The sequence below is a fragment of the Macaca mulatta genome, chromosome 9, assembly GCF_049350105.2.
Source record: "Macaca mulatta isolate MMU2019108-1 chromosome 9, T2T-MMU8v2.0, whole genome shotgun sequence".
Lineage (NCBI taxonomy): Eukaryota > Metazoa > Chordata > Mammalia > Primates > Cercopithecidae > Macaca > Macaca mulatta.
The window spans coordinates 61,665,724-61,691,003 of record NC_133414.1 but is presented as its reverse complement, the minus strand read 5'-3'; the positions used below and the strand labels follow the sequence as shown (position 1 = coordinate 61,691,003).

The following is a 25,280-nucleotide window of genomic DNA, read 5'->3' as shown; positions in this document are numbered from 1 at the left end:
GAAGGGTGTGCTGGGGACATCACTGTGAGTTCCCCATCTTCTCAGGCTCCACTCTGCTCCTCTGTCACCTTCTTCTCTGCCCAGGCAGGTGGAGGTCATGGGGCGCATGCTTCATGGCACTCTTGGTGAAGGTCGGTGGGCTCCTTGGGATGTGACGATATCGAGACCAAAACTGTGACTTACCTTTTCTGGCTTCGGCACAGGTGGTGGCTCCTTGACAGTCTAGAATGTTCAAAAGAGACAAACCCAAGCTGGATGGGGGTGGGCGGGCTCTGCCTTGGCCCTGCACATAGCTGGGACCCTGGTCTGGAGCACCAGGAGACAGCACTGCCTTTGGGGTGTCACTCTGGCCACACTGAGCCTGTGAAGTTGTACCCGGCAGGCTCCTCTTCCCGGGCCTCAGCCTCCAACCTTACCCAAGGGGAACCCCGTACCGCCACTGTGGGGTTCCTAGGGGTCAGCCGGGCCGGGAACCAGATCCCTAGAGAGGCCCAGCCCCTACAAGTGTCCTTCTCTGCCCACAGCCACATGGAGAAGAGAGTGCCCGCCCTACTTCCCTTCCCCAGGGAGAGCCTGTCTGTCCCCAGGAGCCCTCCCTGACTTCCCAGCCTCATGGTGGAGTTCCTGGCTTCCTCCCCTTGTGGCTCCCTATGCAGACATGAGCCCTGCATGTTCCCTGGGCTGAGCTCTGTCCTCTCCTCCCTTTGCTCTGTCCTCTGCAGCTCTCGGAGCTGGGTCCGTCCACTCCAGCTCCCAGCACCCCTTCCATCCTCCCTGCCCCAGGCTCCATCTCTGCTTCTGGGTCCTGCTCTGCCTTACAGGGAGCCCTTCCCACTCCTGTGGGGTGGACATTTCACCTTCAGCCCTGACAGGACAGGACTGTGAGCTGCCTGTGGGGAACGGTGGCTGCTTCATTTCTGTCCCTTCCCAGGCCAGCATGGGGCCCAGGGGAAGCTGCAGCTCAGTAAAGACAGATGAAGGAATGGGGAAGGCACCAGACACGTGCCAAGATCCATGCCGGTTCCTCAAGGCACAGACAGCTGGGAGTTACAGCACCGTCCTCCATTTGGGCCATCAGGACTTCATGGGGGACCCTCTCTTCCTCCCTCCACACAGAGGCCACCTCCTGGCCTGTCCATCTGAGGCTTCCAGAAGTCCAGATTGTTGAGGTAGCCCTGGTTTCAGGGGTTCTGGGGTCACTTCTCTCTAGGAGCCAGGGCAGGCCTTAGCCCCACGTCCAGGGCATCCCAGGCCAGCTCTCTGTGGCCAGACCAGGGCAGGAGACACTGCAGAAGCCCAGGCTTGCTAGGCTCTGGGAACGTGTAGACAGGTCTGCCACTCCCTGGGCTCACGTGATGAGCTGGGAGCTGAGGGAAACTTCCCACAGGTGGGATCACGGGGCAGTCACATGTTAGAGTCCCTCAGACGGCGGGCCTGTGCTTGGGCCCCAAGGCTGGGCAGGCAGGGAGCACTTGCCTTCTTGCAGCACAGCCGCCAGAGACAACACAGCAGCAGTGGAAGAAGCAGCAGAGGCAGCAAAAAATAGAGCCAGTTGCTGAAAATGCCCTGGTGGAGAAAGAGAGCACCATGAACCATGCCTAAGGGACAGAGGAATGCCAGGCCTGGGAGGGCCTGGGTGGCCTCTTCCCGGTGCCCACCACTTGGCAGCCATCTGCCCACTCCTCACTCTCCCTAGCTGGCCCCGCATCCGGGTACCACAGTGCGGCCAGCGGCCAGGGCTGGGCCCCAGAAAGCTACAGACCCTCTCTCTGGCCCTGCTGAAAGTCTTTGCCCCAGAGCCCTGACAAGAAAGTCCTGGAAGCTTCTGTGGTCTGATGAACCCTCACTGCACACCTCACCTGCAGCATAGGTTCTGTGAGGACCACAAAATCTACTGGTACAAAGACGGGTGAGGGTGGAGGTGCAGGCACAGAAGCAGGGGCAGGGGACCCAGGTCCCTCCCCAACAGTCTCTCTCCCCACTTCCAGGCTCTGCACCGTGGGCACATCCACGCACCGCTCTGAGCCTCAGCCTCCACACCTGTGCAGAGGGAATGAGCCGCCCTCCCTGGGGGCACTTGTGAGGTTTAGAGAGCTCAGACAAAGTCCTGGCTCAGAACCAGGGCCACACGGGGTGTAAGCAACGGGAACACTTCTCTGGGTGTTCTTCACAATAAAGGAACCTCGGGCTGCATCGTGGGAACACAGGCTGCTCAGGCCTTCCCCAGATCCAGAGCTCTACTTAAGAGAAGGCTGGAGGGGGGTGGGGAGGGGAGGGGAGTGGAGAGAAGGGGAGGGAAGGGGAAGGGAGGAGAGAGGAGGGGAGGGGAGGGGAGGAGAGGGGGCCTGTGCTGGGAACCCAGCTGTCTGAAGGAGAGGAACCACTGAAGCTGAGCATGAAGGCCACTGGCGAGGTGGGAGCCCCCGGGCTGCTCTTGATGTGCCTGTCACAGTCGGGCCATCAGTGAGTAGATTCCTGATGGGGAATGCATACATTCAGCCTGCAGATCCATGCGTGGATGTGCAGGGACAGGCAAGGGGAGACCCAGAGGGAGGGCTCTCAACACTGGTGAGTCCTCACAAGTGAGACAGGATACAAGGCGGTGGAGTGGGCTCTGGCCTTCCGCCCGTCCCTCCAGCACATCCTCCTGCCTATGCTGCCCTGGGCCAAGCTGCCCAAAGACACGGAGCTCTGAGGAGCAGGCACCTGGGGCACAGCACCTCCATTCCCAGGGGCTTCTTGGAGCTGAGCCCAGGTCCCAGTGCCTGAGAGCCTTCCCTTCAGCAGTAGGAAGGGACATACTGCAGGGCTTGGCGAGGGAGCAGAGAGGGACATCTCAGAGGCCTGAGCAAGGAGGAGAGGCAGAAAAGGGGCTGAAGGCATCTGGGAAATGACAGCAAGCGACCACCAGGCAGGCTTGGGGGCCAGGGTCATGAGCAGGTTCAGGACCAGATCAGCAGCTGGGACACCAGTTCAGCGGCACACACACACCCTGACGGCAGTGTGTGGAATCAATCCTCCAGTGCTCCTGGGTCTGAGGTCCTGGCCTACAGGTGCTGGACTCTGGCTCCTGGCAGACAGCCTCCCAGCCTCACCCACCTGCACCATCTGGAAGCCTGGTTGGAGCAGCCTCAGGTGCCTGCTGCACACACTACTTTCTGGGACTGACTGCCTGGGAACTGCCTGCCCTTTCTGTCCTCCCCAGGGTATATCTCCTTCTAGTGCAGAGGCTCTGGACAGTCCTCATACGTGTTTGCAACCCCATCCTGGTACTCACACATGTGCTGCTGGTGACGCTGACATTGCTCTTGAAGAATGTTTTGCTGTTGTTCAAGCTGACTTCAATAAAGTACTCCCTAAAGCACAGAAAACACAGATGGCGAGACCCAGCCCGGAGAGATGCAGTTCTTGCCCTTGGCCAGTGGACAGCATGGGTCATGAGAGGTCATTCCCCAAACACTTGCAGGTCAACTCAGCAATGATGACCAAAGGGTAAGCGGGTCAGGCAGTGAGGGGCCCTGCATGGGGTCTCATGCCATTGTGACCGTGTCCTAAATGACCAGGGACCACTGCTTGGTGTCACCATCCTGGCTCTTCTGTATTTACAGAGTCTGTTGGCTTAACTCTGAGAAGCAACCTGGAGCAAAGGTACCATTCCTCGGGCAATTATCTCCTGCACCCTGCCCTCCTCATAGACCCTAGAACACTGCAGATCCCCGAATACCTTGGGGGTCACCAACAAGGGATGTCGGGAGGAGGCTGCTCTTTGCCCAGCCACAGACATGGGCTGCCCCAGCAAGGGGTGGCATCCACATTCTGTATACCTCACGGTGACCAACCCTGACTCCCTGGCCTCTTGCCCTCTAGGGCCTCCTGCCAGGGGCACCTACTCTCCAGGTTTTTCTAGTTTTGGCCCAGGGCAATTCATGGAATGACTGTCGATACTGGTTGGCTTTTCATCTAAAAGAAAATGACATGAGAAGAATGTCAATGCACCTGTCTGTCCACTGTTCCTCCCCATGTGTGTCCTCAGCATGCAGAGCTGACCCTGTGGCCCAGGACCAGCATGTGGGCTCTGCCTTCCTATTGCATAGATCCCTGCAAGCACCCGCCACACCCAGGCCCTGTGCAGCACTCTGCTGTGTAACAGGAACAGGCAGGCAGAGCCCCTGCTCTCAAGGACTCACCTTTAGGGACTGCATGGGACACAGAAAACAAAATAAAAAACAGGACAAAACAGATGGCAGACAGTGCAACGTGCTGTGATGTCCATGACCAGAGGAGGTGAGGGGACCAGAGGGAAGGGACAGCTGCTTCATTATGCCTGACTTCTCCTGTCTTGTAGAGCCATAATTTCTGGTCTAGAAGAGCATGAAATGATGCAAGGCCAGGGATTTGCTTCAAAATACTCTGTGATAAGGGTACCAAGGAAAGCAGGTGGGGGCAGGTTAAGAATGATTGAAAGTAGGTGATGGCTTCTTCAAGTTCATGGTACAATTCTTGCTACTTTGTATAGTGTTGTAAACTTCCATGAAAAATAAATTCTCTCTGAAGAGGTGACAATCCAGCCGAGATTTAAAAGATGAGGAGCCAGCCAGGCAAAGATCCCAGACAAGGGTGCTTGGGGCTGAGAGAGTGGCCTGTGCCAATGCTCCGGGCAGTGACTCACTGACCTTGTCAAGGAGGGAAAGAGGTGACCCAGGACAGGGGGCAGGGCCTCATGGGCCCTAGAAAGGGGTTGGGGTTTTATTTCTTGTGCAGTGAATCTGTCCAGGTTGGGCAGATCCAGGATATATTTTGCACATGGAGGCAATAGGACTTGCTGGTGGGATAGATATAAAGAGGAAGCTCAGAGTAGTTGAAGATGACATTTGAGTGTTTGACCAGAACAACCAGGTGGACAGCAACACCATTTACCAGGATGGGGAAGCCTGAGGAGGGGACTGGGGTTTTTTTTGTTAAGTGTGTAATTTTGTTTTCCAATTTTTGTTTATTTATGTGTTTATTTATTCATTTTTGTGGGAGCATGGTGGGCTCAGGAGAGTTCGGTAATGTGTAGACACGGAACCATCTGATTCCTGAGCCCACGCCCTCTTCACACCTCCTGAACTGTGGGGGAGGGCATGGGCCCTGCTGCATCTGCCTGCTGGCCTTGCTCCAGCTCTCTACCCACTGGGCTCGGCTCCCAGGACCCCGGCTTCCCAGGGCCCATCAACTGCATGGCCAACCTAGGACTGGCAGAACCCATGGTATTGACCTTTTTGCCAAGGATGATTTCAAAACAATTATGGCATCCTCCTCATTTTCCTTTAAAAACCATTCTCTGTTTGTTTTTTTTTTTTCACCTCCCTAAATAGGTACATAGTTTACTCTGGTATGTGTTTTCCATTGCAATGTCCTGTTCCCGAATAAATAGCATTTCTGTTTAGAGACACTCTCTCTGTTTGTTATTGAGGTTGTCAAAAATTGCATCCAGGCGCTTCCAGAAGCCAGAACCAGGCTCTGCCCCTGCTTCCCCACAGGGACAGATGCAGGACAGAGGGAAGTCTCTCCCTGACCTGCACCTCCAGGCTGGCATCAGTCGCCAGGGAAGGCACGCTGCCGTCTAGTGGGGGGTGCAGGGGAGGCGTGTTCAGTGGTGGCCAACACTCCAGGGACATTTTCAGGGGATATCTTCCTAATAGTGAAAATAGGTTTAAAGGTTGTTCTCAATTATTTGAAAAAATAAGTTTCTTTTTACTCCTGGACAAGCCATCAACCAGGAGCACAATGGCCATCTCTGCAGGTGCCCAGAGCTGTGGCAGGGGCTCCCCGCTGCGAGACGTCAGTGCTGGCCTGTGTATGGAGAGGTAGACGGTAACCTCCAGTCTGGGAAGCCAGTGCAGCCACAGGCCCACAGAGGAGGCAGCTGAATGCCCTTCATGGAGGTAGGCTGGGTACCCCCTTTCCCAGCAGCTGCCATCACAGGGAGGCAGAAGGCCCTGGTAGGGCAGGCAGATCGCCTGGGTCTGCTTTCCTGCCCTGCAACATGAACTGTATGGCCCTGGGCAGGCTCTTCCATCATGCTTCTCTCTAGTTCTCCATCCATATGGGAAAGTTGTCAAAACTAAAATGAAGTCATTTGTACTAAAAAATAAAATAAAATCCATGACAAATAGGGCTAAGAAAGGCTACAAATAGAGGGTTTTATGCCTATATGCCTGGTAATAAAAATATCACAAATGACTTTGCAAAAACCACAACCTTGCACAAAAGCCATTGCAAACTTAACACAAAAAATACTTTCACAGGAACATGTGCCCAAGAACTACCTGTCCAGCCTTGGACTAGTGTCACCCTTGCTATTGATCTGTTTAGACAAGGGTAATGCTCTCAAAACAATTCCCTAATCCTCATTTCTCCTTTAAAAGCCTTTGTCTTCTGTTACCTCCCTGATTATGCACATTACTATGGCATACATATTCCCAGTGCCGGGCACTGTTCCTGAATAAGTACTGTTTTCTTTTAGAGAGAAACTCTCTGTTGTTCTGGTTGACACATACAAAGGAATTTCTGTCCGGCTGCTTTGAGGATTCAGGGAGATACTGTGCGTAAGGCATGTGGCACAATATCTGACATAAGTGCGCAATAAGCGTTAGCTTTCCTTAGAAAGGGGCTGCTCAGTCCCTAAGACACTCCCGAGAAAGCATAACCCAGTGAAAACCGAATTTCCTGAGACCATCCACACAATGCTGATGAGTGAGAACATGGGGATCACAGACCCAGCCCTTCCTATGTACTCATGGAAAGGAGGAAAATGGCCAAGAAGCCTCTTGGGGGAAGAGAAGTCATCCTGGGATTACCACGTGGCCCTGGAATTAGATGTCAGTGAACATATTATCATCAGATCAAATGAATGTATCAAGGGGCCACCTGGGAAGATCAAGGAGGATACAAAAATCCAACTGCACCCCAGGCACTCAGTGGGGAAGAGCACACGCCCCTCCCCAGCACCCAGGGCACAGCGTCTGCCTGGACTGTGCGCTTCCTCAGGCCACTCCACCATCACAGAAGTCCCCTGATGCCTAACTATAGTCAAATAACAGGAGATTTTTTAAAATGCTATAGCCCTTCCACGAACCAACTGCTCTACACATGTGATTTTGCATAGTTAGGTGCAACTGTGGCTGACCATCTGTAATATGAAAATCCACACCCAAAATGCTTCAAAATCTGACATTTCTTGAGCACCAACATGATGTTCAAAAGAAATGCTCTTTAGAGAATTTCAGATTTCAAATTTGCAGTTTGGGATGCTGAAACATAAGCATAATGCACACATTCCAAAACCTCAAAAAATGTAAAAACTAAAATATTTGTGGTCCCAAGCATCTCAGTTAAAGAATACACAACCAGCACCATATTGGCTCCATGTTAAACTGAGAAAATAGAGGCTCAGAGTAGAACACTCATCTGGTCAAGGTGACACAGGCAATGTGTGCCTGAGCCAGGATTCCAGGGCCCAGGCCTACAGGCTGGCATCCTCCCTCAATGCAAGGTAAACACACCCCTCTGGGCAAGCTACTGGTGCACCTGGCCAGCCAGGCTCAGACCTCCGGGGCTGCCACCATTTCCCAGGAGTAGCCTTGTGGGCTTCGGGTCCTGGGCTCTTAAGGGAAGGGGAAACTGAGGCTAAGATGGGCAGATGCAGCTGTGATGGCAGAACCAGTCCTAAACCCAGCCTCACTGAGGGGGAAGCCCTGATCTGAGATGCTGTTTTGGGATTTGTTACTTCCCCACTTGGCAGATGAAAGGAGGGGTGGCCAGGCTTCCCAGTGCCTCCTTCCACTTGTCCTCATGGCCTCTAACCCCACCGGGTCCAAGGGAATGGTTGGCAAGGGCTGGGAGGCTTGGCTGGCTGTGGGGAAAGGCAGTATTGTATGGGAAATACGTGACTCAGAGGCACCGAGGAGATAACTCACCAACGATAGTGCTTTCATTGAAGATAAATCTGCAAATAACTTCATCCTGTTTCTTTAGATTCTGAAAGCCATTTCCATGAACAACCACATGGTAGGGTTCTGCAAGGACAACGCTCAAAAGTCTGAGTGAGGAAGGGTAGGGGGCTGCCTCCCCTCTGACCTCCCTGTTCCTGGAGATCCTCCCCCAAAACTGAATTCCCAGAGGCTGCTGTAAGGAAAGAACTGCGTCTGAACCAACATCTATGTGTCCACTGGGTCAAATCTTCACCTGGTGTCACTGAGGGTCCAGGAGGAGGCGTCTGGGCCTTGAACACTCAAGGGCCCTCTCCCTACCATTCCTGAACCAACACGCTCAGGAAAGGCCTTGGTCCCGGCACAGGTAGGCTCAGAGTGCTATTCCTGCCCTGAAATTTGTGGTGCTCCCTTGGGCCCCAAGTGCGCAGGCCGTGCACTCAGCCAGGCCCTCCCTGATGTAAGGTGTAAGCGGAGCCATAATGCTGCCTGAAGACACTATGTCTCACGCACCCAGCTGGGCATCCAGGCCTCCTTCAGGGCTGCTGAACACTTGGGGTCCCTCCTCCCTGTCTTTCTGTGTGCCTGTGGCAGGCAGGACACCCACAGTGACAGGGCCAGGACTCGGGTGCGGCAGGCAAGCCACCTAGGACCCTGCTCAGTGGAATCCATCACAGAAGCCCTGTTTTGGCTGTGATTCCAGAGACCTACAGGTGATTCCTCATCTCCTGCTCTTCCTGAACTGGTAAGGACCACAGGGCACCCACCCTGAGGCTCAGGGAGTGTGTCCTTCCACCACTGTGGCTACTGCCATCAGCCAAAGACCACAGGGGACACATGCAGGTGAGGGCTGGCCCCAGGAGCCAGCCAAGGTTCCCGCAGGTCTGAAGCTGCCAAGGGCATTGGCCTCCACCCCTGCCTCCTGACCCAGGCCCCGTGCATTCCAATCCCTGCTGATGCCTGGGATGCCCCCGGTTCATGCACCCAAGGAAAGCTTCCTGTGAACCCTGCTTCCTGCCTTCCTGCAGCGTCACAGCTTCAAGGCAGGCTGTGGGTGAAGCTGGCCTGCTGACATGCTTTCTGAGGCTTTCAGAATGGGAGCCTGCAGTTGAAAGCCTGAACATTTCCCAGAAATATCTAGATTTCTAGCTTTCTTGGAAAATGGGAAATGCAGGCCTCAGTGGGTTTGTGTTTCTCCATGTGAGCTCCTGGCTGGGACCTAGGGAACCATGCTCCTCAGATAAGGAGCTCTGAGGCCTGCCTCACTTCAAGGCCCTCAACGCTGACTGCTGACATCAGCTGGCTGAGCCTGGCCTACTCTTCCTGCTTAAGGTGCCAGCCCGGCCCTTGTAGGCACCCACATGATGGATACTATGCTGCTCTTGGAAGAGCCTGGGCCTGGTAGGGGCACTGAGGCTGTGAGAGACAGCAGGAAATGCCAATTTGGTGCCCTGTTCTTAGAAACTAGATACGGGCCCCCGCAGGGCAAGCATGGGGGTCTCTCCCACCGCTAAGGCTGACAGCAGCTGCTTCCAAATCTGATGCTGCCAGATACTCTCAACGTCTTCCCAACTCAGGCTTCCAAAAAGCCCTGGCCAGCCGGACACTGGGCTCAGTGTGTGCCTGGGAGGGAGCAACTGGGCCTGTGGCCTGCACCCCTTCGTCAGCCCAACTTGGCCACTCTTAGCAGGACTGAGGGCTGCCCCAAAGCTCCATGGACGGGGTAATTGCAAATTACATCCTGGGCTGCGTTAAGACTATGTATTCTATGTATTGCAAGCAAGCATTTTTTTTTTCAAGGTGGATGGATAAAAAGAGAGAGAAAGAGAGAAAGGAACGTGGCCAAACATTCATTGTAAAGTCCCAATGGTGGTTGTAGGTGTGTTTGTGTTCATTGCACAATCCTTTCCACTCACCTATAGGTTTGAAAATTTCAACAACAAAAGGGTGGAAGAAAACCAAAGAACTAAATAAGAAAAGTATGCTTAGACATAGACAACCAGAAGTCACGATACATCCTGGGTGACAAGTGACTGGTGAGAGGCACAGACCAAACCCTTGGGCTTCAGGGAGTCAGAGGGCTGGTCATCAGGGAAGGCTTCCAGGATGAGGTGCCCTTTGAACAGGGCTCTGAGAGGCAGGTGGGCTTGGCCCTTCAAGTTGAGGCAGGGCTTGCAGAGTGCCTATGCCCCACCTGGTCCCACCTCTGCACAGGACGCCCAGAACAGGTAGTGGCCCCTGGAGGGCCTGGGGTTCCTGCTAAGAGCCTCAGACACCTGCCAGGCTGGAGAGGGAGGTGCCTGTCAAAATCCTCCAGCCATGTGTAGGGGATGGGCTCAGGATTGGCCTGGAGCAGTGAGGCCACCAGAGGCCTCTCCCAGGCTATGAGGCCGAGGGCTAAACAGGGGAGTCTGGGCTGCATGCCTTCCTCCCCGGCCTCCTTCCTGGGCTCCCTGGAGCCCTCCTGGCTTCTTGGTGGCAGCCTGCTGACAGGGCTCATTCTGATGCATTTGGGTTTCAGGCTCCTGCCTTGGCCTTTCCCTGCTGTGACTGTCACCCTCCATGTGGGGCAGCTTTGCCCAAGTTGGCCAACAGCTGACAGTTCGGGACTATGACTGCCAGGCCACATGGGCAGAGGCAGAGGGCCGAGCTGGTGGGCAGAGGGCACCTGTCACCTCAACTCTGCTGCCTCCAGGGAGGAGTGACGACTCACATCCTCACCTGGGGTTGACAGGGCTGCTCAGATGCCACAGCCTGTGCATGTCCAGGGGACATCATCAGAGGAGCACAGCTGTCACCACTGCTGCACGGCTGAGCGACTTTAAACCAGGAGCAGCAGAAAGAGACCCCAAGGGGGAAGGGGAGCTCTCTCTACTCATCCCTCCCCTCAGCTCTGCATGGGGGAGAGGCAGGCTCGGAGACAGAGCCCAGGACCAGTCATGGAAATGTCAGCCCAGCTCCTGTTTCAGGAACCTACCAGCTCCCAGCCCTGTGCCAGTCCCTGCACAGCCCAGTGCCTTGGGACTCACGACAGACCTCACAGCATCCTTTCTGTTCATAGGAGGCACCTCACTGACAAAGGGCAATTTGCTCCTGGTCGTGTGCCCATGGAGACCAGAGCTCAGACATGGACGGTGTGTCTGTCCCCACAGCCTACTGCCGGGGCAACCTGCAGTGAGGAACAGGAAGGCCAGAGCCCAGCTGCTGGAGGGCCTGGTGGTCTTGTGAAGGGCCTCGTGCTGTCCCCGTGGAGGGAGGACACCCAGGGCTCCCTTCATCTCCAGCAGCCGCAGTTGTGCAACTGCCGGCCATGCAGAGCCCCAGCCTGCACAGAAAGATCTCAGCACAGACAGAGGCATCACAGAGGCCCTCACAGGGCTGTCACCACCCATGCTGGGAGCCCGGCTGGCAACAGGGCATCCTCACTACATCCCAGACAGCATGGACAGGCACTGGGATTGATCCTGTGGGATTGAGGTGAGCCGAGGGTGTTTGTGTGGACGCCTTTGTCAGGCTATGGAGGTTTCCTTCTGCTTACAGGGTGCATTGGGATGTTGACCGCCCCCCTTCTTGTTCTTCATCCCCTGAGATAACCGCTTGGTTCCTGTTTCCCGTTTTGCTGATGTGGTAAATTACACAGATATTTCAGCTCCTGCACCTACCTGACCTTCCTGGGAGGAGCCCTGGCTGCTCCTGGCCTGTGGTCTGGGTTACCTGCGGCTCCATGCCATTTGCAGGTGTTTCCCTGAGAGCTTCTCACACATGTCTTTACTTGCTTTAAACTTATTGTTGTGAGGTAACAGCACACTAATTGTGCACAGGTACTCACATCCCCACCCCTGCATATTCCCCCCACACCAATAGACACTCACGTTCACACCCATGTGGGCTATACATCCACACCCACCCACCCATGCACACTGCACCACAAACACACTCAACCCACCCCATACCACACACATCACACCACACACCACATACCTGAAGCACACACACCCACACACCACACACACATAAATAGCAAACACACACACACCAGAAATACCAAAGACACACCACGCAGCCCATACACACACCACACATATCAGCAACACACTCCCAACTCCCCATATGACACAAACACACACTGGACTCCACATACCTGCATGCCAGACAGCCTTCCCACACACCAGCAGCCTTCCACACACCAGGCAACCTTCCCACACACTCCCACAAGACCCCCACTCATGCCACACACACACACACTGCACATACACCACACACACATGCATATATACCCCCTACATACACTCACACCCCCACATACATATTACACAGCACCTCAGCTCCCACACAACATACACCCCACAATACAACACACACAGATGCATCACTCATGCATACCCCACACACCACACTCACAGCACATCTACACACCCCGCACAATCACACACATTTCCACAGCACACAGACCACGTATTACCCTCTCCCACAGACTTCACACACATCAAGCCTCCCACAATATACCTTCCCACACATACTACACACACTGCACCCACACAAACTACACACACACACCATAACACACCAAACACACACACACCACATACACACACCACACTCACACTCCCCACACACATCCTCCCCTACACACATCCTCCCCCACACACATCCTCCCCCACACACATCCTCCCCCACACATACCAAGCAAATGCACACACTCCATACATGATTGCACTCATGCACACCACCCTGTGGCTACCGCGGGGCCTCCGCAGCTCTCACCTCCTACACACACAGTGGGAGGCTCCACCGATGTCACGTCAAGACAGACCTTTGACGTGAGCTGGAACACAGGAGGGGTGGGGCGGGGCAGGGAGAGTGAGCTTCCGGCCACAGGAGCCAGGCCCCCAGCCCCTCACCTCTGCCCACTCACAGCATCAACGGTGTTTCTCATGGCCTTGAAGCCATTCTCCACTGCAAACACATGCTCCGGGCTGTCTGCAATTGCTGTTATCTATGGAGAGCAGAGCTGGCTTGGATCGCCGCCAGGAGGTGAGGATGCAGCAGATGCCAGGCCCAGAGGGCAGTGTCTTACCCCCTTGCTTTGGGGGCAGCAGAATGTCAGGCTCTGAATGTTGCAGGCTTCTCCAGCCAGCAGCCCACTCTTGGGGAGCAGGGAGCTCTTCCACCCTCCCCTCTGGCGTCGTGGGATTTGTACAACACGCTGTCAATCACTTCTGCAGTGGCCATGGATTGGCCCATCTCACTTGGGGCAGCTTAGACAACCATCCTCGGGGTGGCCCTGGGAAAGCCACCTGGGACGCCTTTCCCCACTAGGCTCGAAAGTGGCGCCTGGTCACCTGTTTGGAATTACCTGGTCCAGCTTATAACCGGCCACACCCACAGTGTAAACGTTGGCCCCCAGTTTCCGAGCTTTTTGAGCCTAAGGGAAACAAGGCATTGAGTATTAGTCATCAAAATTCATGGAGCAAAATGCTGGTAAGTATGAACTGGACTCACTTCTCTGAGAGTGTCCTGAAATGCATGTGCCACCAGTTCTCCATCAGTCATAGCAATAATCATGCTGGGAACCTTGTCTGTAGAAGAAGCAAAGAGTGGCCTGCTCAGCAAAGGCACCAGGAGTGACCTCCAGAAGCTCCGGAGCCCCTGCAGGTGGCTGGGCCCACAGCACTGCCCACTCCAGGGCATGGCCAGGTGCCCCCACCTCATCCTCCAGAGGAGAGGCTGCCAAGACCGAAGCACCTGCCACCCAGAGACCCCATAGAGTAAGGGAGGTCTCAGCCCAGCACCCATTTTACAGAGGAGGGGCTGAAAGGGGCACAGTCTTTCCCACCAGGCTGCCTGAATCCTCACCCACTAGCAGCCTGCACCACCTCTGCCTGAGGGCAGCTCCAGCCAGGACTCAACAACCACAGGCCTGTCCCACGGGCAGCAGGAGGAGCTGCTGGGCCCTCCTGTAACAGACAGGCTCAGGGAGGCTCCCAGGGGGCTGGGTCTTGCTGTGAGCGGAGCCTGCAGGCAGTCCTGCCAGCATCTCTGGGCCCAGGAGTTCAGGACTCCAGGTCAGTGGCACCTGGGCAGGGGACCCCACAACCACCTCAATGCGTTTCCTCACCAGCCCTGCGTTTTCCTGACAAGAGCTGCAGTGACACGGTGGGGAGGGGAGTTAGGGGCCCCGGACAGCCTTCTGTACCACATGAGACAGGTCAGGGAATGCAAGTCACTCGGAGGGGAGACGTAGAAGGGAGCAGGAAGACTAAGGTGCATGCAAGGGGGCAAACCCCTTGGCTCTTCTCTTTTCCTTTTCACACAGCCCAGCTGGAGGGCAAGCACCTCAGGGTTATGAGCACCAGGGGTGCACACGCAGGATCCCACACAGTTCTCAGAACTCCATGGGGCGGGGGCTTACTATGCTCACTGCACCAGGGAGGGACCTGGAGCTCAGAGAGGGTGAGCAACTTGCTCCAAGAGGCAGGACAGGGGTGGCCTTGCAGAATCTGCACACAGAGCTCTCTGAGGCTCTCGCCCAGCTCTGTTCCCCCTATGGGACCACCATGGGGACGGCAGGTGCTTACTTCCGGAGTTGAACGTTTCAATCTGTTGAATTGCCTTCAAGAAAATGAAGAAATATTGAGCCTGGACAGTGAGATGATCCCACTGATGCTCTAAGATTTTGTAGGTTAGGATTAGGGTTAGAGTTAGGGTTAGAGTTAGAGTTAGGAGATCAAGGGGTCTATACCTTTCTAAATCCCGCCTGCATGAATGTGTGTCCGTCAGGTACAATTTTCTGAAGCTGGTCAAGACCATTTTTTATTCTATTCCTGAAAAAAATTTAAAAAGGTGGTTGACCTGGAAAGACATTGACTGTTAAAAATCAGCTCCCAAGCTCTCCGGGAGCCACTGTTCTTTGTGCAAGGCCTCCCGGATGAAGGAGGGGGCCAGGCAAGGGCTTTGTCCTGCTCATTCCTCATCGTGATTTTGACCAGAGATTTCAAGCCCTTCTGAGCTCATCGCAGTTACAGAAAATGCAGGCCTGGGGAACTTCACCAGGGCCCTGCTTGGACGATCTCTGGTGACAGTGGGAACTTCCCATGGATGAGCAACTGTGAGTCAGGAACTGCACTGAGGCCGACATTCCTAACCCTAACCCTATGGATGGGCAACTGAGAGTCAGCCACTGAAAATGGGGCTGACATTCCTAACTCCTCTAACTCTAACTCTGACTCTAACTCTGACCCTAACCCTAGCCCTAGCCCTAGTCCTGAACCAGGGATGGGCAACTGAGAGTCAGTCACTGACAATGGGGTTGACATTCCTAACTCTAACTCTAATCCAAACCCTAACCCTAACAAGGACTCTCTTGTGTTGAGAACTCCATCCTTTGACAGGTAGGGCTACATTTGGGAAAAGTCATCCTGCTAAGCCCCCAGCCCTACACCCAGCCCCAACGGCCCCAGACCCCTGACCCTGACTCAGTTTCCTGCTCTATCTTTACCCTGACACAGGAAGTACCAAATCTGCTTAGTTAGACTGCCTGGCCTCCTTGACTTTCTGTGCCCCCGAAACAAAAAGACCAAAGGCTGGAGAGGCAGCCCCGACGGCTGTGCATGCAGGGACTGAACACTATCTGCAGGCTAGCTGGGGGATGTGGCCTCTCAGCTGCTGTTAAAACAGACAGAATGGGCTGGGGCAGCCAGGACTGGCTCTGGTGGCAGGACCGGGACGGGCCAGGGACTTAGGGTCAGGCTAATCCAATGTGACAGGCTGAGCCTGCACAGCAAGGCTGGGCAGAGCATGGACCCTGAAGGATGGCTTCCCACTGTGGGCAGAGCATCCCTGCCATGGCCGGAGCTCTAAGAGCCCTGCCCTGCCCAGCCCAGGAGGGGAGGAGGCCAGGCCCATCCATATCCAGAAGAGGCCACGGCCTGGCCTTTCTCTGGCCATGCCCAAACCCCGCTCCCTGTCTGGGTCACCCACCACAGTCCTCCCCCATAGACTTGCTTTTTACCACCTCACACCCACTCCAGTCTCTCTGACAAACCCACAGTGCAGGACACACAAACTCAAGCTCCCCTACCCTGTATTCCCTCGAAGCTGCAAGTTGGGCCCAGTCCCCCATCCAGTCCTCAGTGTCCTCACCCCACTCTGTGCTTCACCTCCTCTGGGCCCAGTTCCGGGCATGTGCATTGGAAGGGCCCTCACCTCCCACCAAACAGGAACTCTGCAGTGCCCCCTGCTGGGCCTGGGCTCCAGCCGTCTGAGCTTGTTCCTTCTGCCTCCCTCCATTTTCCCAGCCTGCCCTGGATCTCAGAACCGCACCCAGGGACTCCCCAGTCTGGGCCTGCCAGCATCCCTGCACTAAAGCCCCACGACTCCCACCACCAGCTCTGACCCTGTCTCCCTCCCGCACTGGCCAGGGCAGGGGGAACAGGCACAGAGCAGCCGCCTGCACAGGTGTGTGTTCACAGGACACCCCCACCCCTCCGCCAGCCCCTGCACCCCGGGAATCCTCACAGCCACCTTTCAGGGAAGGAGGCAGGGCAGAGAGAGGGCAGGGGAGCGTGAAGTGGGGGAGGCTGAGAACTGGAGCACAGGGGCCTGCAGGTAACCTTGCAGCCATGGGTAGGAGGGTGCAGGGGAGCGGGGCTAAGGTCAGGTGGGTACTGTGAGTTGCCCTGACCGGCCTGCCCTGGGTGCTGTCATGCTCCCAACCAAGGTCTCCGGGAGCCCCTCAGCTCCCTGGAGCTCCCTCTGGCCAAGCTCACCAGACCCCTTGGGGGATCCAAGCAGCACTCACTTGTCTGAGGTGAGTGGCAAGACAGTCTGGCCGTCTGTGGAGTAGGTGATGAAGCACATCCGAATATCTGAGCTGTGAAGGAATCATGTGCTGGTGAGAAGCCAGAGGCACCGGCTCAGAAGCCAGGGTGGTGAGGCCAATTCCGCACCTCCCGCCCCCACCCTTCCGCTTTGGAGTCCCTTGCTGGACACAAGGAGGTGAGATAAATGTAGTGAAGGACTCTGAGGCCTGTGGAGACAAGGGCTCCATAGAAGAGAGAGTCAGGATGGCAACTCACTGCATCCCCACACTCCCAACACCCCAAAGACACTTGCACACACACATGCACACACAGGCGTGCACACACAGGTGTACACACCACACACACACCCCCACACACACCCACACACACGTATACACACACACGCACACACTTACACACACGCACCCACACACATGCACCCACACATGGACACACTCACATGAACACACACACACAAGGCACCCACACACAGGCACATGCACACACACACAGACACATATACCTTATAATGAACAGGCAGGGAGATGCACACACAGCCCTCCCAGCTGGCCTCCCTTCTACTGGAAAATTCTTTGCCTCTTCACCCCATTCCCTCCTCCCCCTCCTCTCCCTCATTTCTCCTTCACCTCAGAGGAGCGACTCCCTGTTGGCAGCCATGCACATGGCCTCCCTTTCCTCTCCCTGACCCTCCTTCCTGCCGGCTGACCCTCAGTAGCCCTCAGTGACAGTGCTGTCATATGTCCCCAGCGGAGCTCCTAATGGCTCCTGCCCTATTGCCCATTCATTTTACCCACAGTCATCAGACTTTTCTTCCTTAAGTGCCATCTCGATCACGCCACTCCTCTGCTCAAGAGCCTTCTCTGGCTCTCCATGGCTCACAGCAGGAAATCTCAGCTCCTTGGCCTGGCACAATGAGCCCCTGTGCCTTTGGCCTCAAGCTGACCTGCCCAGTCCTCTCCCAGCCCTCCGTGAGCTAACCTCATTCCCAGCCAAGCAAGACCACTCACTCCACCACAGGTCCCTGTCTTTTCCATCCTACAAGACCCAGTTCAAAGACTCACATCCTTGGAAGCCACTGTTGACTTTGTCCTTAGGAGTTCCTGCTTTTTCCTTCAACCTTCCAGGTGAGTTCTTTGTCCCCTACTTGAGCCCTCAGCACTGTGTAACCCGGGGTTCCAGGACTGAGTCACTGGTTTCCCTGTCTATTGTCCCTTCCCAGCGTGTGATGTCCCCAAGGGCAAACTGCCTCTCCTGCAATATGCCCGGGCTCACAGGCAGGAGCCAGCCAAGTCTGCTGAGACCCGATGGAACCAGTGAGCGCTGGCCTCATTCCTGCTTCAGAATGCCACCTTGTGCTCTGTGTCCCCCACTGAGGGACTCCCACGCCCACCCCATCTGATGGGATGTGCCCTCTTCCTGCCTTCCAGAGGAAAAGCTCTCTGCAGCTCAGGGGAGGCTGCCATGTGGGAGATCTGTACTTTTGGAACCTCGCCACTGTTTCCTCCACCCACATATAAAGGTCAATCCAGTTGTTGTTCACGCTGCCAGACCTAAAACAAAAGGAGACAGGAGACGTGGGTCAGGGAGATGAGTGCATCTGTCAGGTGGGCAAGTGTCTGCCCCACCCCCAGCCTCCCAGAAGGCTCTTAACAAGCTCGCCTGACCTCAGCACAGCTGAGGCTGGGGTACACCCCTCAGTGGCCACTGGATCATCCGAGGTCATGAGTTTCACCAGTTGAGTGGTCAGCATAAGGTGACCACCCAGCCCCATCTGCCTGGGACTGAAAATCTTCCTGGGATGTGGGGCTTTTGCTGGCCATCCAGGTGGCTGATCAGGTTAGGTGGGGCACTGTGTAGAGTGGAAATGGGAGAGAATGTATTGGTTGGAAAAGCCCCCAATGAACAATCCAAATATGGAAAATCAACCAAAAACGTTTCATGTACGAGAGCATCAAACAGAACAGAATACTTAAGAATAAATTTAAACAAGGAAGCAAAAGAAATGTATACTGAAAACTGTAAAACATTGCTGAAAGAATTTAAAGACACAATAAATGGATAGATATTGCATGCTTATGAATCAGAAGGTAATCTGTATCAAAATCTCTACAGCATTTTTTTGCAGAAATAAAAAATTTGCACTAAATTACATATGGAATTTCAAGGGACATTAGTCATATAACAAAAGAAATCTGAAAAAGAAGAACAAAATTGAGGATACACATTTCCTGATTTCAGAATTTATTACAAAGCTACAGTAATCAAACTGTTATGGCACTGACATAAGGACTGACATGTAGAGCAATGAACAGAATAGAGAGCTCAGAAATAACCTGTCATGTCTGTGGTCAAATGATTTCCAACCAGTGTGCTAAGAACACTCAATGTGGGAAAGAACAGTAGTTTCAAAAAATGGTGCAGGGAAAATTGGATGTCTACATGCAAAAGAATGAAGTTGGACCCTTCTATAAACCATTACAGAAATTAATTCAAAATGGGTCAAAGACCTAAATGTAAAGGCTAAAACTTTTAAACTCTTAGTAGAAAACATAACTTTTATGACATTAGATTTGGGGATTTTTTTGGATATGGCACCAAAAACACAGGCAACTAAATTAAAAATAGAAAAGTCGAGAGTGTATCCAGATTAAAAATTTCGTGCATCAAAGACGCTACCAAGGGAGTGAAAAGATAACCTGCAGAATGGAAGGAAATATTTGCAACTCATATACCTGATAAGGGATTAATATCCAGAATATACAAAGAACTCCTACAACAACAACGAAAAAGAAACAACAAAAAAATGCAACAACAAAAAAATGGGCAAAGAATTTGAATAGACATTTCCTCAAAGAAGATATGCAGATGGCCAATAAGCACATGAAAAGATGCTCCACACCACTAGTCACTAGGGAAATGCCAATGAAAGCGGCGAGGAGATACAACTTCACACCATTGGGTGGCTATTATCAAAAACTAAAAAATAACAAACGTTAGACTTTTGTTGGTGGGAAAGAAAAATGGTACAATCCCTGTGGGAAATAGCTTGGCATTTCCTCAGAAAGCTAAACATAGAATTACCATAGGATCCATCAATTCCATGCCCAGGTATATACCAAAAAGAAGTGAGAGCGGGGACTCAAAGAGATACGGGTACACCGGTGTTCGTAGCAGCATTATTCACAATAGCCAAATGGCAGAAGCAACCCAAGTGTCCATCAACAGATGAAAAGATAAACAGGCCGGGTGCGGTGGCTCACGCTTGTAATCCCAGTGCTTTGGAAGGCCGAGGCGGGGGGATCACGAGGTCAGGAGTTCAAGACCAGCCTGTCCAATATGGTGAAATCCTGTCTCTACTAAAAACTACAAAAATTAGCCTGGCCTGGTGGCACGCCTCTGTAGTCCCACTACTCAGGAGGCTGAGGCAGGGAGAATCGCTTGAAACCGGGAGGCAGAGGTCGCAGTGAGACAAGATCGCGCCACTGAACTCCAGTCTGGCGGCAGAATGAGACTACAACTCAAAAAAAAAAAAAAAAAAAGATAAACAAAATGTGGTACATATACATACAGAGAAATATTATTCAGCCATAAAAGGGATGAAATTCTGATGGATGCTACAACATGGAATAACCTTGAAAACATTATGTTAAGTGAAAAAGGTCAGACAGAAAAGGCCAAATATTATATGTTTGTATAATTATATTGTGTGACTCCACTTACATGAGGTACCTACAATAGGCAAACTCATAGATAGAGAAAATACACTAAAGGTCACTAGGGCTTGGGGAAAGGGAGGAATGGGGAGTTATTGTTCAATGGGAATAGAGGTGTTTTGGGTTTTGGTGTGGATGGGGTTTGAGACAGGGTCTCACTCTGTCACCCAGGCTGGAATGCAGTGGTGTGATCTTGACACACTGCAGTCTTGACCTCCCAGGCTCAAGCAATCCTCCTGCCTCAGCTCAGCCTGAGTAGCTGGGAGTAGAGGCACATATCACCATGCCTGGCTAATTTTTATATGTTTTGTATAGACAGGATTTTGCATGTTTCCCAGGCTGATCTTGAACTCCTAGACTCAAGCAATCCTCTCACCTTGACTCCCAAATTGCTGGGATTACAGGAGTGAGCTACTGCTCCCGGCTGAGAATAGGGTTTCAATAAGCAATGATGAAACATTTCTGGAGATGGATGGTGGTGGCTGCACAATGCTGTGAATGTACTTAATGCCGCTGAATTGCACACTTAAAAATGGTAAATTTTTGTTATGTATGTTTTCCCACAATTAAAAAATTACTCAAAAAAATACAATGGGTTACTTCCACTTAGAGGCCTAAAAGGTCACCTGGCCAAGAATAGAAGCACATGGGAGGCTGATTCATTTTCTTCCAGCTCAATCCAATGAATGAACCAATGAATAACGAGTCTCATGAATAAGCTGGACATGAATGACCAAAGAGCCTCCCTGCAGGCAGTAGATGTTGCTCTGCCAGGAGGACTACTGCAAGACTCTCAGGGTCCCGCCCAGCTGCATGGTCTTTGGATGGGCTTTGGAGTCACACAATCCAGAGTTTCAATTCAGTGCCATGGATGTCTATCTGGAGGCTGTGGTGGGCCATTTCCTGGCCATGGCCTGCCTCATTGCCTCCTCCTTACAATGGGGCAATACCCTTTACCCCTAGCCTTGTTAGGAAGAATCATTAAGGTTGCTTTTGTCTGCTCCCTTTACATCCATTCTAGGCACTCCCTCTGCATTCTCCGTCATCCAGTCTGTCTGGGATTGCATCAGGGCCTCTGTATTTCCTATGAGCTTCCAGCCTGTGACTCTGCCTTTCCTGGCAGGTCCCTTCATCCCCATCCTCTGTCATTGCCTCTGACCTGCAAATTCTCCCTTCATCCTCATCACACTTGGCAAGGTGAAAATGAAGATACCCTTTTTACAGATGGGAGACACGAAGGCACAGAATGACGAAGCAACTCGCCCAAGACTATGTGGCTAGTGAGTAGAGTCTGCCTGTCTCCAGAACGGAGTTGCTCCTTCCCCAAGAGTAGCAGAGCAGTTACAAACCATAGGAATTGGTGGGCTGGGGTGCGCATCCCCTAAGCATCAGTATCTGGGGGAATGAGAAAATTCAGAGGAACTTCAACCTGCGATGCTGGAAAGGGTGCAGCACAGGAAGCCGGAGTCTTGTCACACCAGCTGTCTCTGGATGCTTCCCCAACCTCCAAGAGCCGCCCTTGTCCAGGAACCAGATAGAAAAATACCTGCACTACTCACAGCCCAGGATTGTGGTGAGGTGCCAGGAGTGCAGGGAAAGGGCTTTGGAGACCAGAAAGCGCTTGCTCTCCTGAAGACTGCACCACTGCTGCTACTGAATAAGCACAGAGAGTATTCCCACCATACAGAGAGTATTCCAGCAGGAGGAGTGGGAAAGGGAACCAAGGCAATCTCTCCAAAGCTGAACATTGCCTCTTTCCTTCCTGGTGAGCCAGAAGGTGCCTAATACACAGCCCAGTTTCCCCAGGGCCACCCTGAAACAGACCCAACTGTTCCTGAAAGTGCAGGAACTATCACGTGGCTCTCCAAGTTGTAGAAGAAGCACTTAGAAGCAGCCAACCAAAGGCCTTCTCTAAGCAGTGACATTAGAATGACCAACACAGGCAACAAAGCAATCTCTCTGGGGCCCAGTAAAATAGAAGTTATTTGCGTGAAAAACAAACAAGCAAAACAACACAAAACCCCCAAACATCCACAGTGTGCTTCTGAGAACTGCTGAGAAGCAGGTCCGAGCAATCAGCTGTTGCAGCAGCCTGAGGATGAGGATGCTGACCCAGCTGTTGGGGGGACAGGGGATCATCCAGAACCCCTTTGGTGACTTATTTCCTCATCCAGGAGATGAAGCACCAGGGAAAAGACAGCCATGGCATTCTTTGTGCCTCAGAAAATCAGGAGGCCTAGGTCTGGTCTGACCAAAGGGCTGGCCCTGCTTTTGTGACGGAAGCTTGCATCTCTTTGAGTGGCGTCCTGTCCCTAGTGAAAAAGAGGTGGTGGCTCCTGAGGGTGACCCAGAGCCAGAGCTGGAAGGGACACTCACTTGTCCAAGATGAAGTAGAGGTCAAATGAGCCCTGGCATCTGTGACCTGCTTGCCTCTGGCGCAAGTGCTGCCTCCATCCTGGGCCATGGCGGTGGTGGGCCCTCCTGGAGCCCAGGGCCAGGCGTTGAAACATTCTCCAGCCAGGTCCATGGTACCGAAGGCTTCCTGCTCTAAAAAGCGGTGGAGGAAGCAGCAGCAGGAAGAGCAGGAAGCAGGGCCCCCAGCGGCCATGGCTCCTCATTATCTGGCCGTCCCTGTGACCCCACCTCACTCTTGGGTGCCTGTGCCAGGGCCCAGATAGGCTGAGCACAGGCCACCTCTGGCCACCTTCTCTGGCGCCTCCCCTTATGCCCAAGGGCCACACCCTTCCTCCTGCCCTTTCACCAGTGCACACTGCGGCCCTTCACCAGGTACCTCCCCAGATCGCAGGAACTAGGGTCAGCAGCTGGCTCTGGGAGACTTGCCTTCAGCTACCTGCCTGGCCCTTCCCCTACCCTGGGGACAGAATTCCTTTATGGTTGACAGGAAGGTTGACATGGTGACTTTGTGACCTGCAGCTCTTCCCAATATCCTGCATATTGACACCACCAGAGGGGAGGCACAGGACCTTTGGAGGGGCTACAAGAGGAAGCCTCCATTTCCCTTATAACAGCCCTCACAGTGTCCCTTAAAACCACTAGACCCTGCCATTTGTTCACTGGAAGAGTTAGCCCAGGTGACAGGTGAGGACATTGCTGTGGGTGAGGAGGTCAAGGACTGGGAGGCCAGAGTGTTGGCAATGGGAGGTTATTTGTATGACACTTAAGTCCCCCAGGAGATGGCAGATCTGGAAGAAGATGGAAACTGTGGTGTTGCCAGAGTCCTTGTGAGTGAGGGACATTCCAGTTCTCTACTGCTGTGTGACAGACCACCTACATTTAGAGACACACAACAGGCCCATTTTATTACGCTCACAGGTTCTGAGGATCAGGCACTCAGGGCAGAGTAGGGAGGGCTTCCTCATGTCTGGGGCCCCAGATGGGAAGGCTTGAGCAGCCCACATGACTTGAAGGATTGGGCACTGGAATTATCTGGAGGCTGCTCCACTCACAAGTGTGGCTCCTGGGCAGGAGGGCTCAAAAGCTGGGCTCAGCTGGAACTGTGAACGGAGACCCTGCATGTAACCTCCCCGTGTGACCTGGGCTTCTTCCCAGCATGGCAGCTTCAGGATGCTTGGGCTTTTACAGGTGGCCCAGAGTTCCAAGAGTGTTTTCAGTGAGCACGGCAGAAATTGTAGAACTTGTTATAACCTCACTTTGGAAGTCACACAGTGTCACTTCCACTGTACTCTATTGGTCCAAGCAGTCACAGCTGCCAAGAGTCAATGGGAGGAACACAGGCCCCCTCTCTAGGGCAGGAGTGTGGACGAGTTCACATCCCAGTGTCAAAACTGCAGTAGGGGCTAGGCGTGGTGGCTCACGCCTATAATCCCAGCACTTTGGGAGGCCAAGGCAGGCGGATCACCTGAGGTTGGGCGTTCGAGACCAGCCTGGCCAACATGGGGAAACCCTGTCTCTACTAAAAATCCAAAAATTAGCCAGGCATGGTGGTGCGTGCCTGTAATCCCAGCTACTAGGGAGGCTGAGGCAGGAGAATCGCTTGAACCTGGGAGGCGGAGGTTGCGGTGAGCCAAGATCACGCCATTGCACTCCAGCCTGGGCAACAAGAGCAAAACTCTGTCTCAAAAAACAAAAAACAAACCAACAAAAAAACAAAAAACTGTACGACCAATGCTTTGAGTGTGTGGAAAAACGTGGGCACTGATGAATGAGATTCAAACAGACTCAGAAAAGTTAGACTGTGACTGTTAGAAACACCTTAATTGGCTGGGTGCGGTGGCCCAAGCCTGTAATCCCAGCACTTTGGGAGGCTGAGGCGGGCAGATCATGAGGTTAGGAGATCTAGACCATACTGGCTAACACGGTGAAACCCCGTCTCTACTAAAAATACAAAAAAATTAGCGAGCATGGTGGCGGGCGCCTGTAGTCCCAGCTACTCAGGAGGCTGCGGCAGGAGAATGGCCCCCGGGGAGGCGGTGCTTGCAGTGAGCCGAGATTGCGCTGCTGCACTCCAGCCTGGGCGACAGAGCGAAACTCCGTCTGAAAAAATAAATGAATAAATAAAATAAAATAAGAAACATCTTAATTTTATTTTGTATGCACAAGAGTGATATACGATTAAAAATCCTTCTCTAATGAATCTAAAACATATCCTTCAATATGTGTAACATACAAATTACCAGTGATAAAAAGTATTGGGTTAGTTTGGTTTTTTGTTATTTGATTTTTTTGTTTTGGAATTGTATTTAATATAACGGAGTATCTTAAATAAGGGGCATTTAGGAATGAATGAAGCC

General features: G+C 53.2%; 1 protein-coding gene across 1 annotated transcript in view; it reads right to left on the bottom strand.

Moving 5' to 3' along the window:
* The window catches only part of ANTXRL (ANTXR like), a 46,530-nt gene that overhangs the window by 20,082 nt on the left and 1,168 nt on the right, over positions 1-25,280 (bottom strand). The window contains exons 2-15 of the mRNA XM_077945562.1: positions 22,885-25,023; positions 18,274-18,345; positions 16,774-16,845; positions 14,716-14,797; positions 14,552-14,585; positions 13,476-13,552; positions 13,330-13,398; positions 12,889-12,969; positions 12,738-12,798; positions 7,962-8,060; positions 3,891-3,960; positions 3,278-3,356; positions 1,477-1,566; positions 184-222 (exon numbers count right to left, since the gene is read on the bottom strand). Of these exons, the coding sequence (XP_077801688.1) occupies positions 184-222; positions 1,477-1,566; positions 3,278-3,356; positions 3,891-3,960; positions 7,962-8,060; positions 12,738-12,798; positions 12,889-12,969; positions 13,330-13,398; positions 13,476-13,552; positions 14,552-14,585; positions 14,716-14,797; positions 16,774-16,845; positions 18,274-18,345; positions 22,885-23,126 (1,167 nt within the window). The 5' untranslated portion in view covers positions 23,127-25,023. The remainder of the gene's footprint in view (positions 1-183; positions 223-1,476; positions 1,567-3,277; positions 3,357-3,890; positions 3,961-7,961; positions 8,061-12,737; positions 12,799-12,888; positions 12,970-13,329; positions 13,399-13,475; positions 13,553-14,551; positions 14,586-14,715; positions 14,798-16,773; positions 16,846-18,273; positions 18,346-22,884; positions 25,024-25,280) is intronic.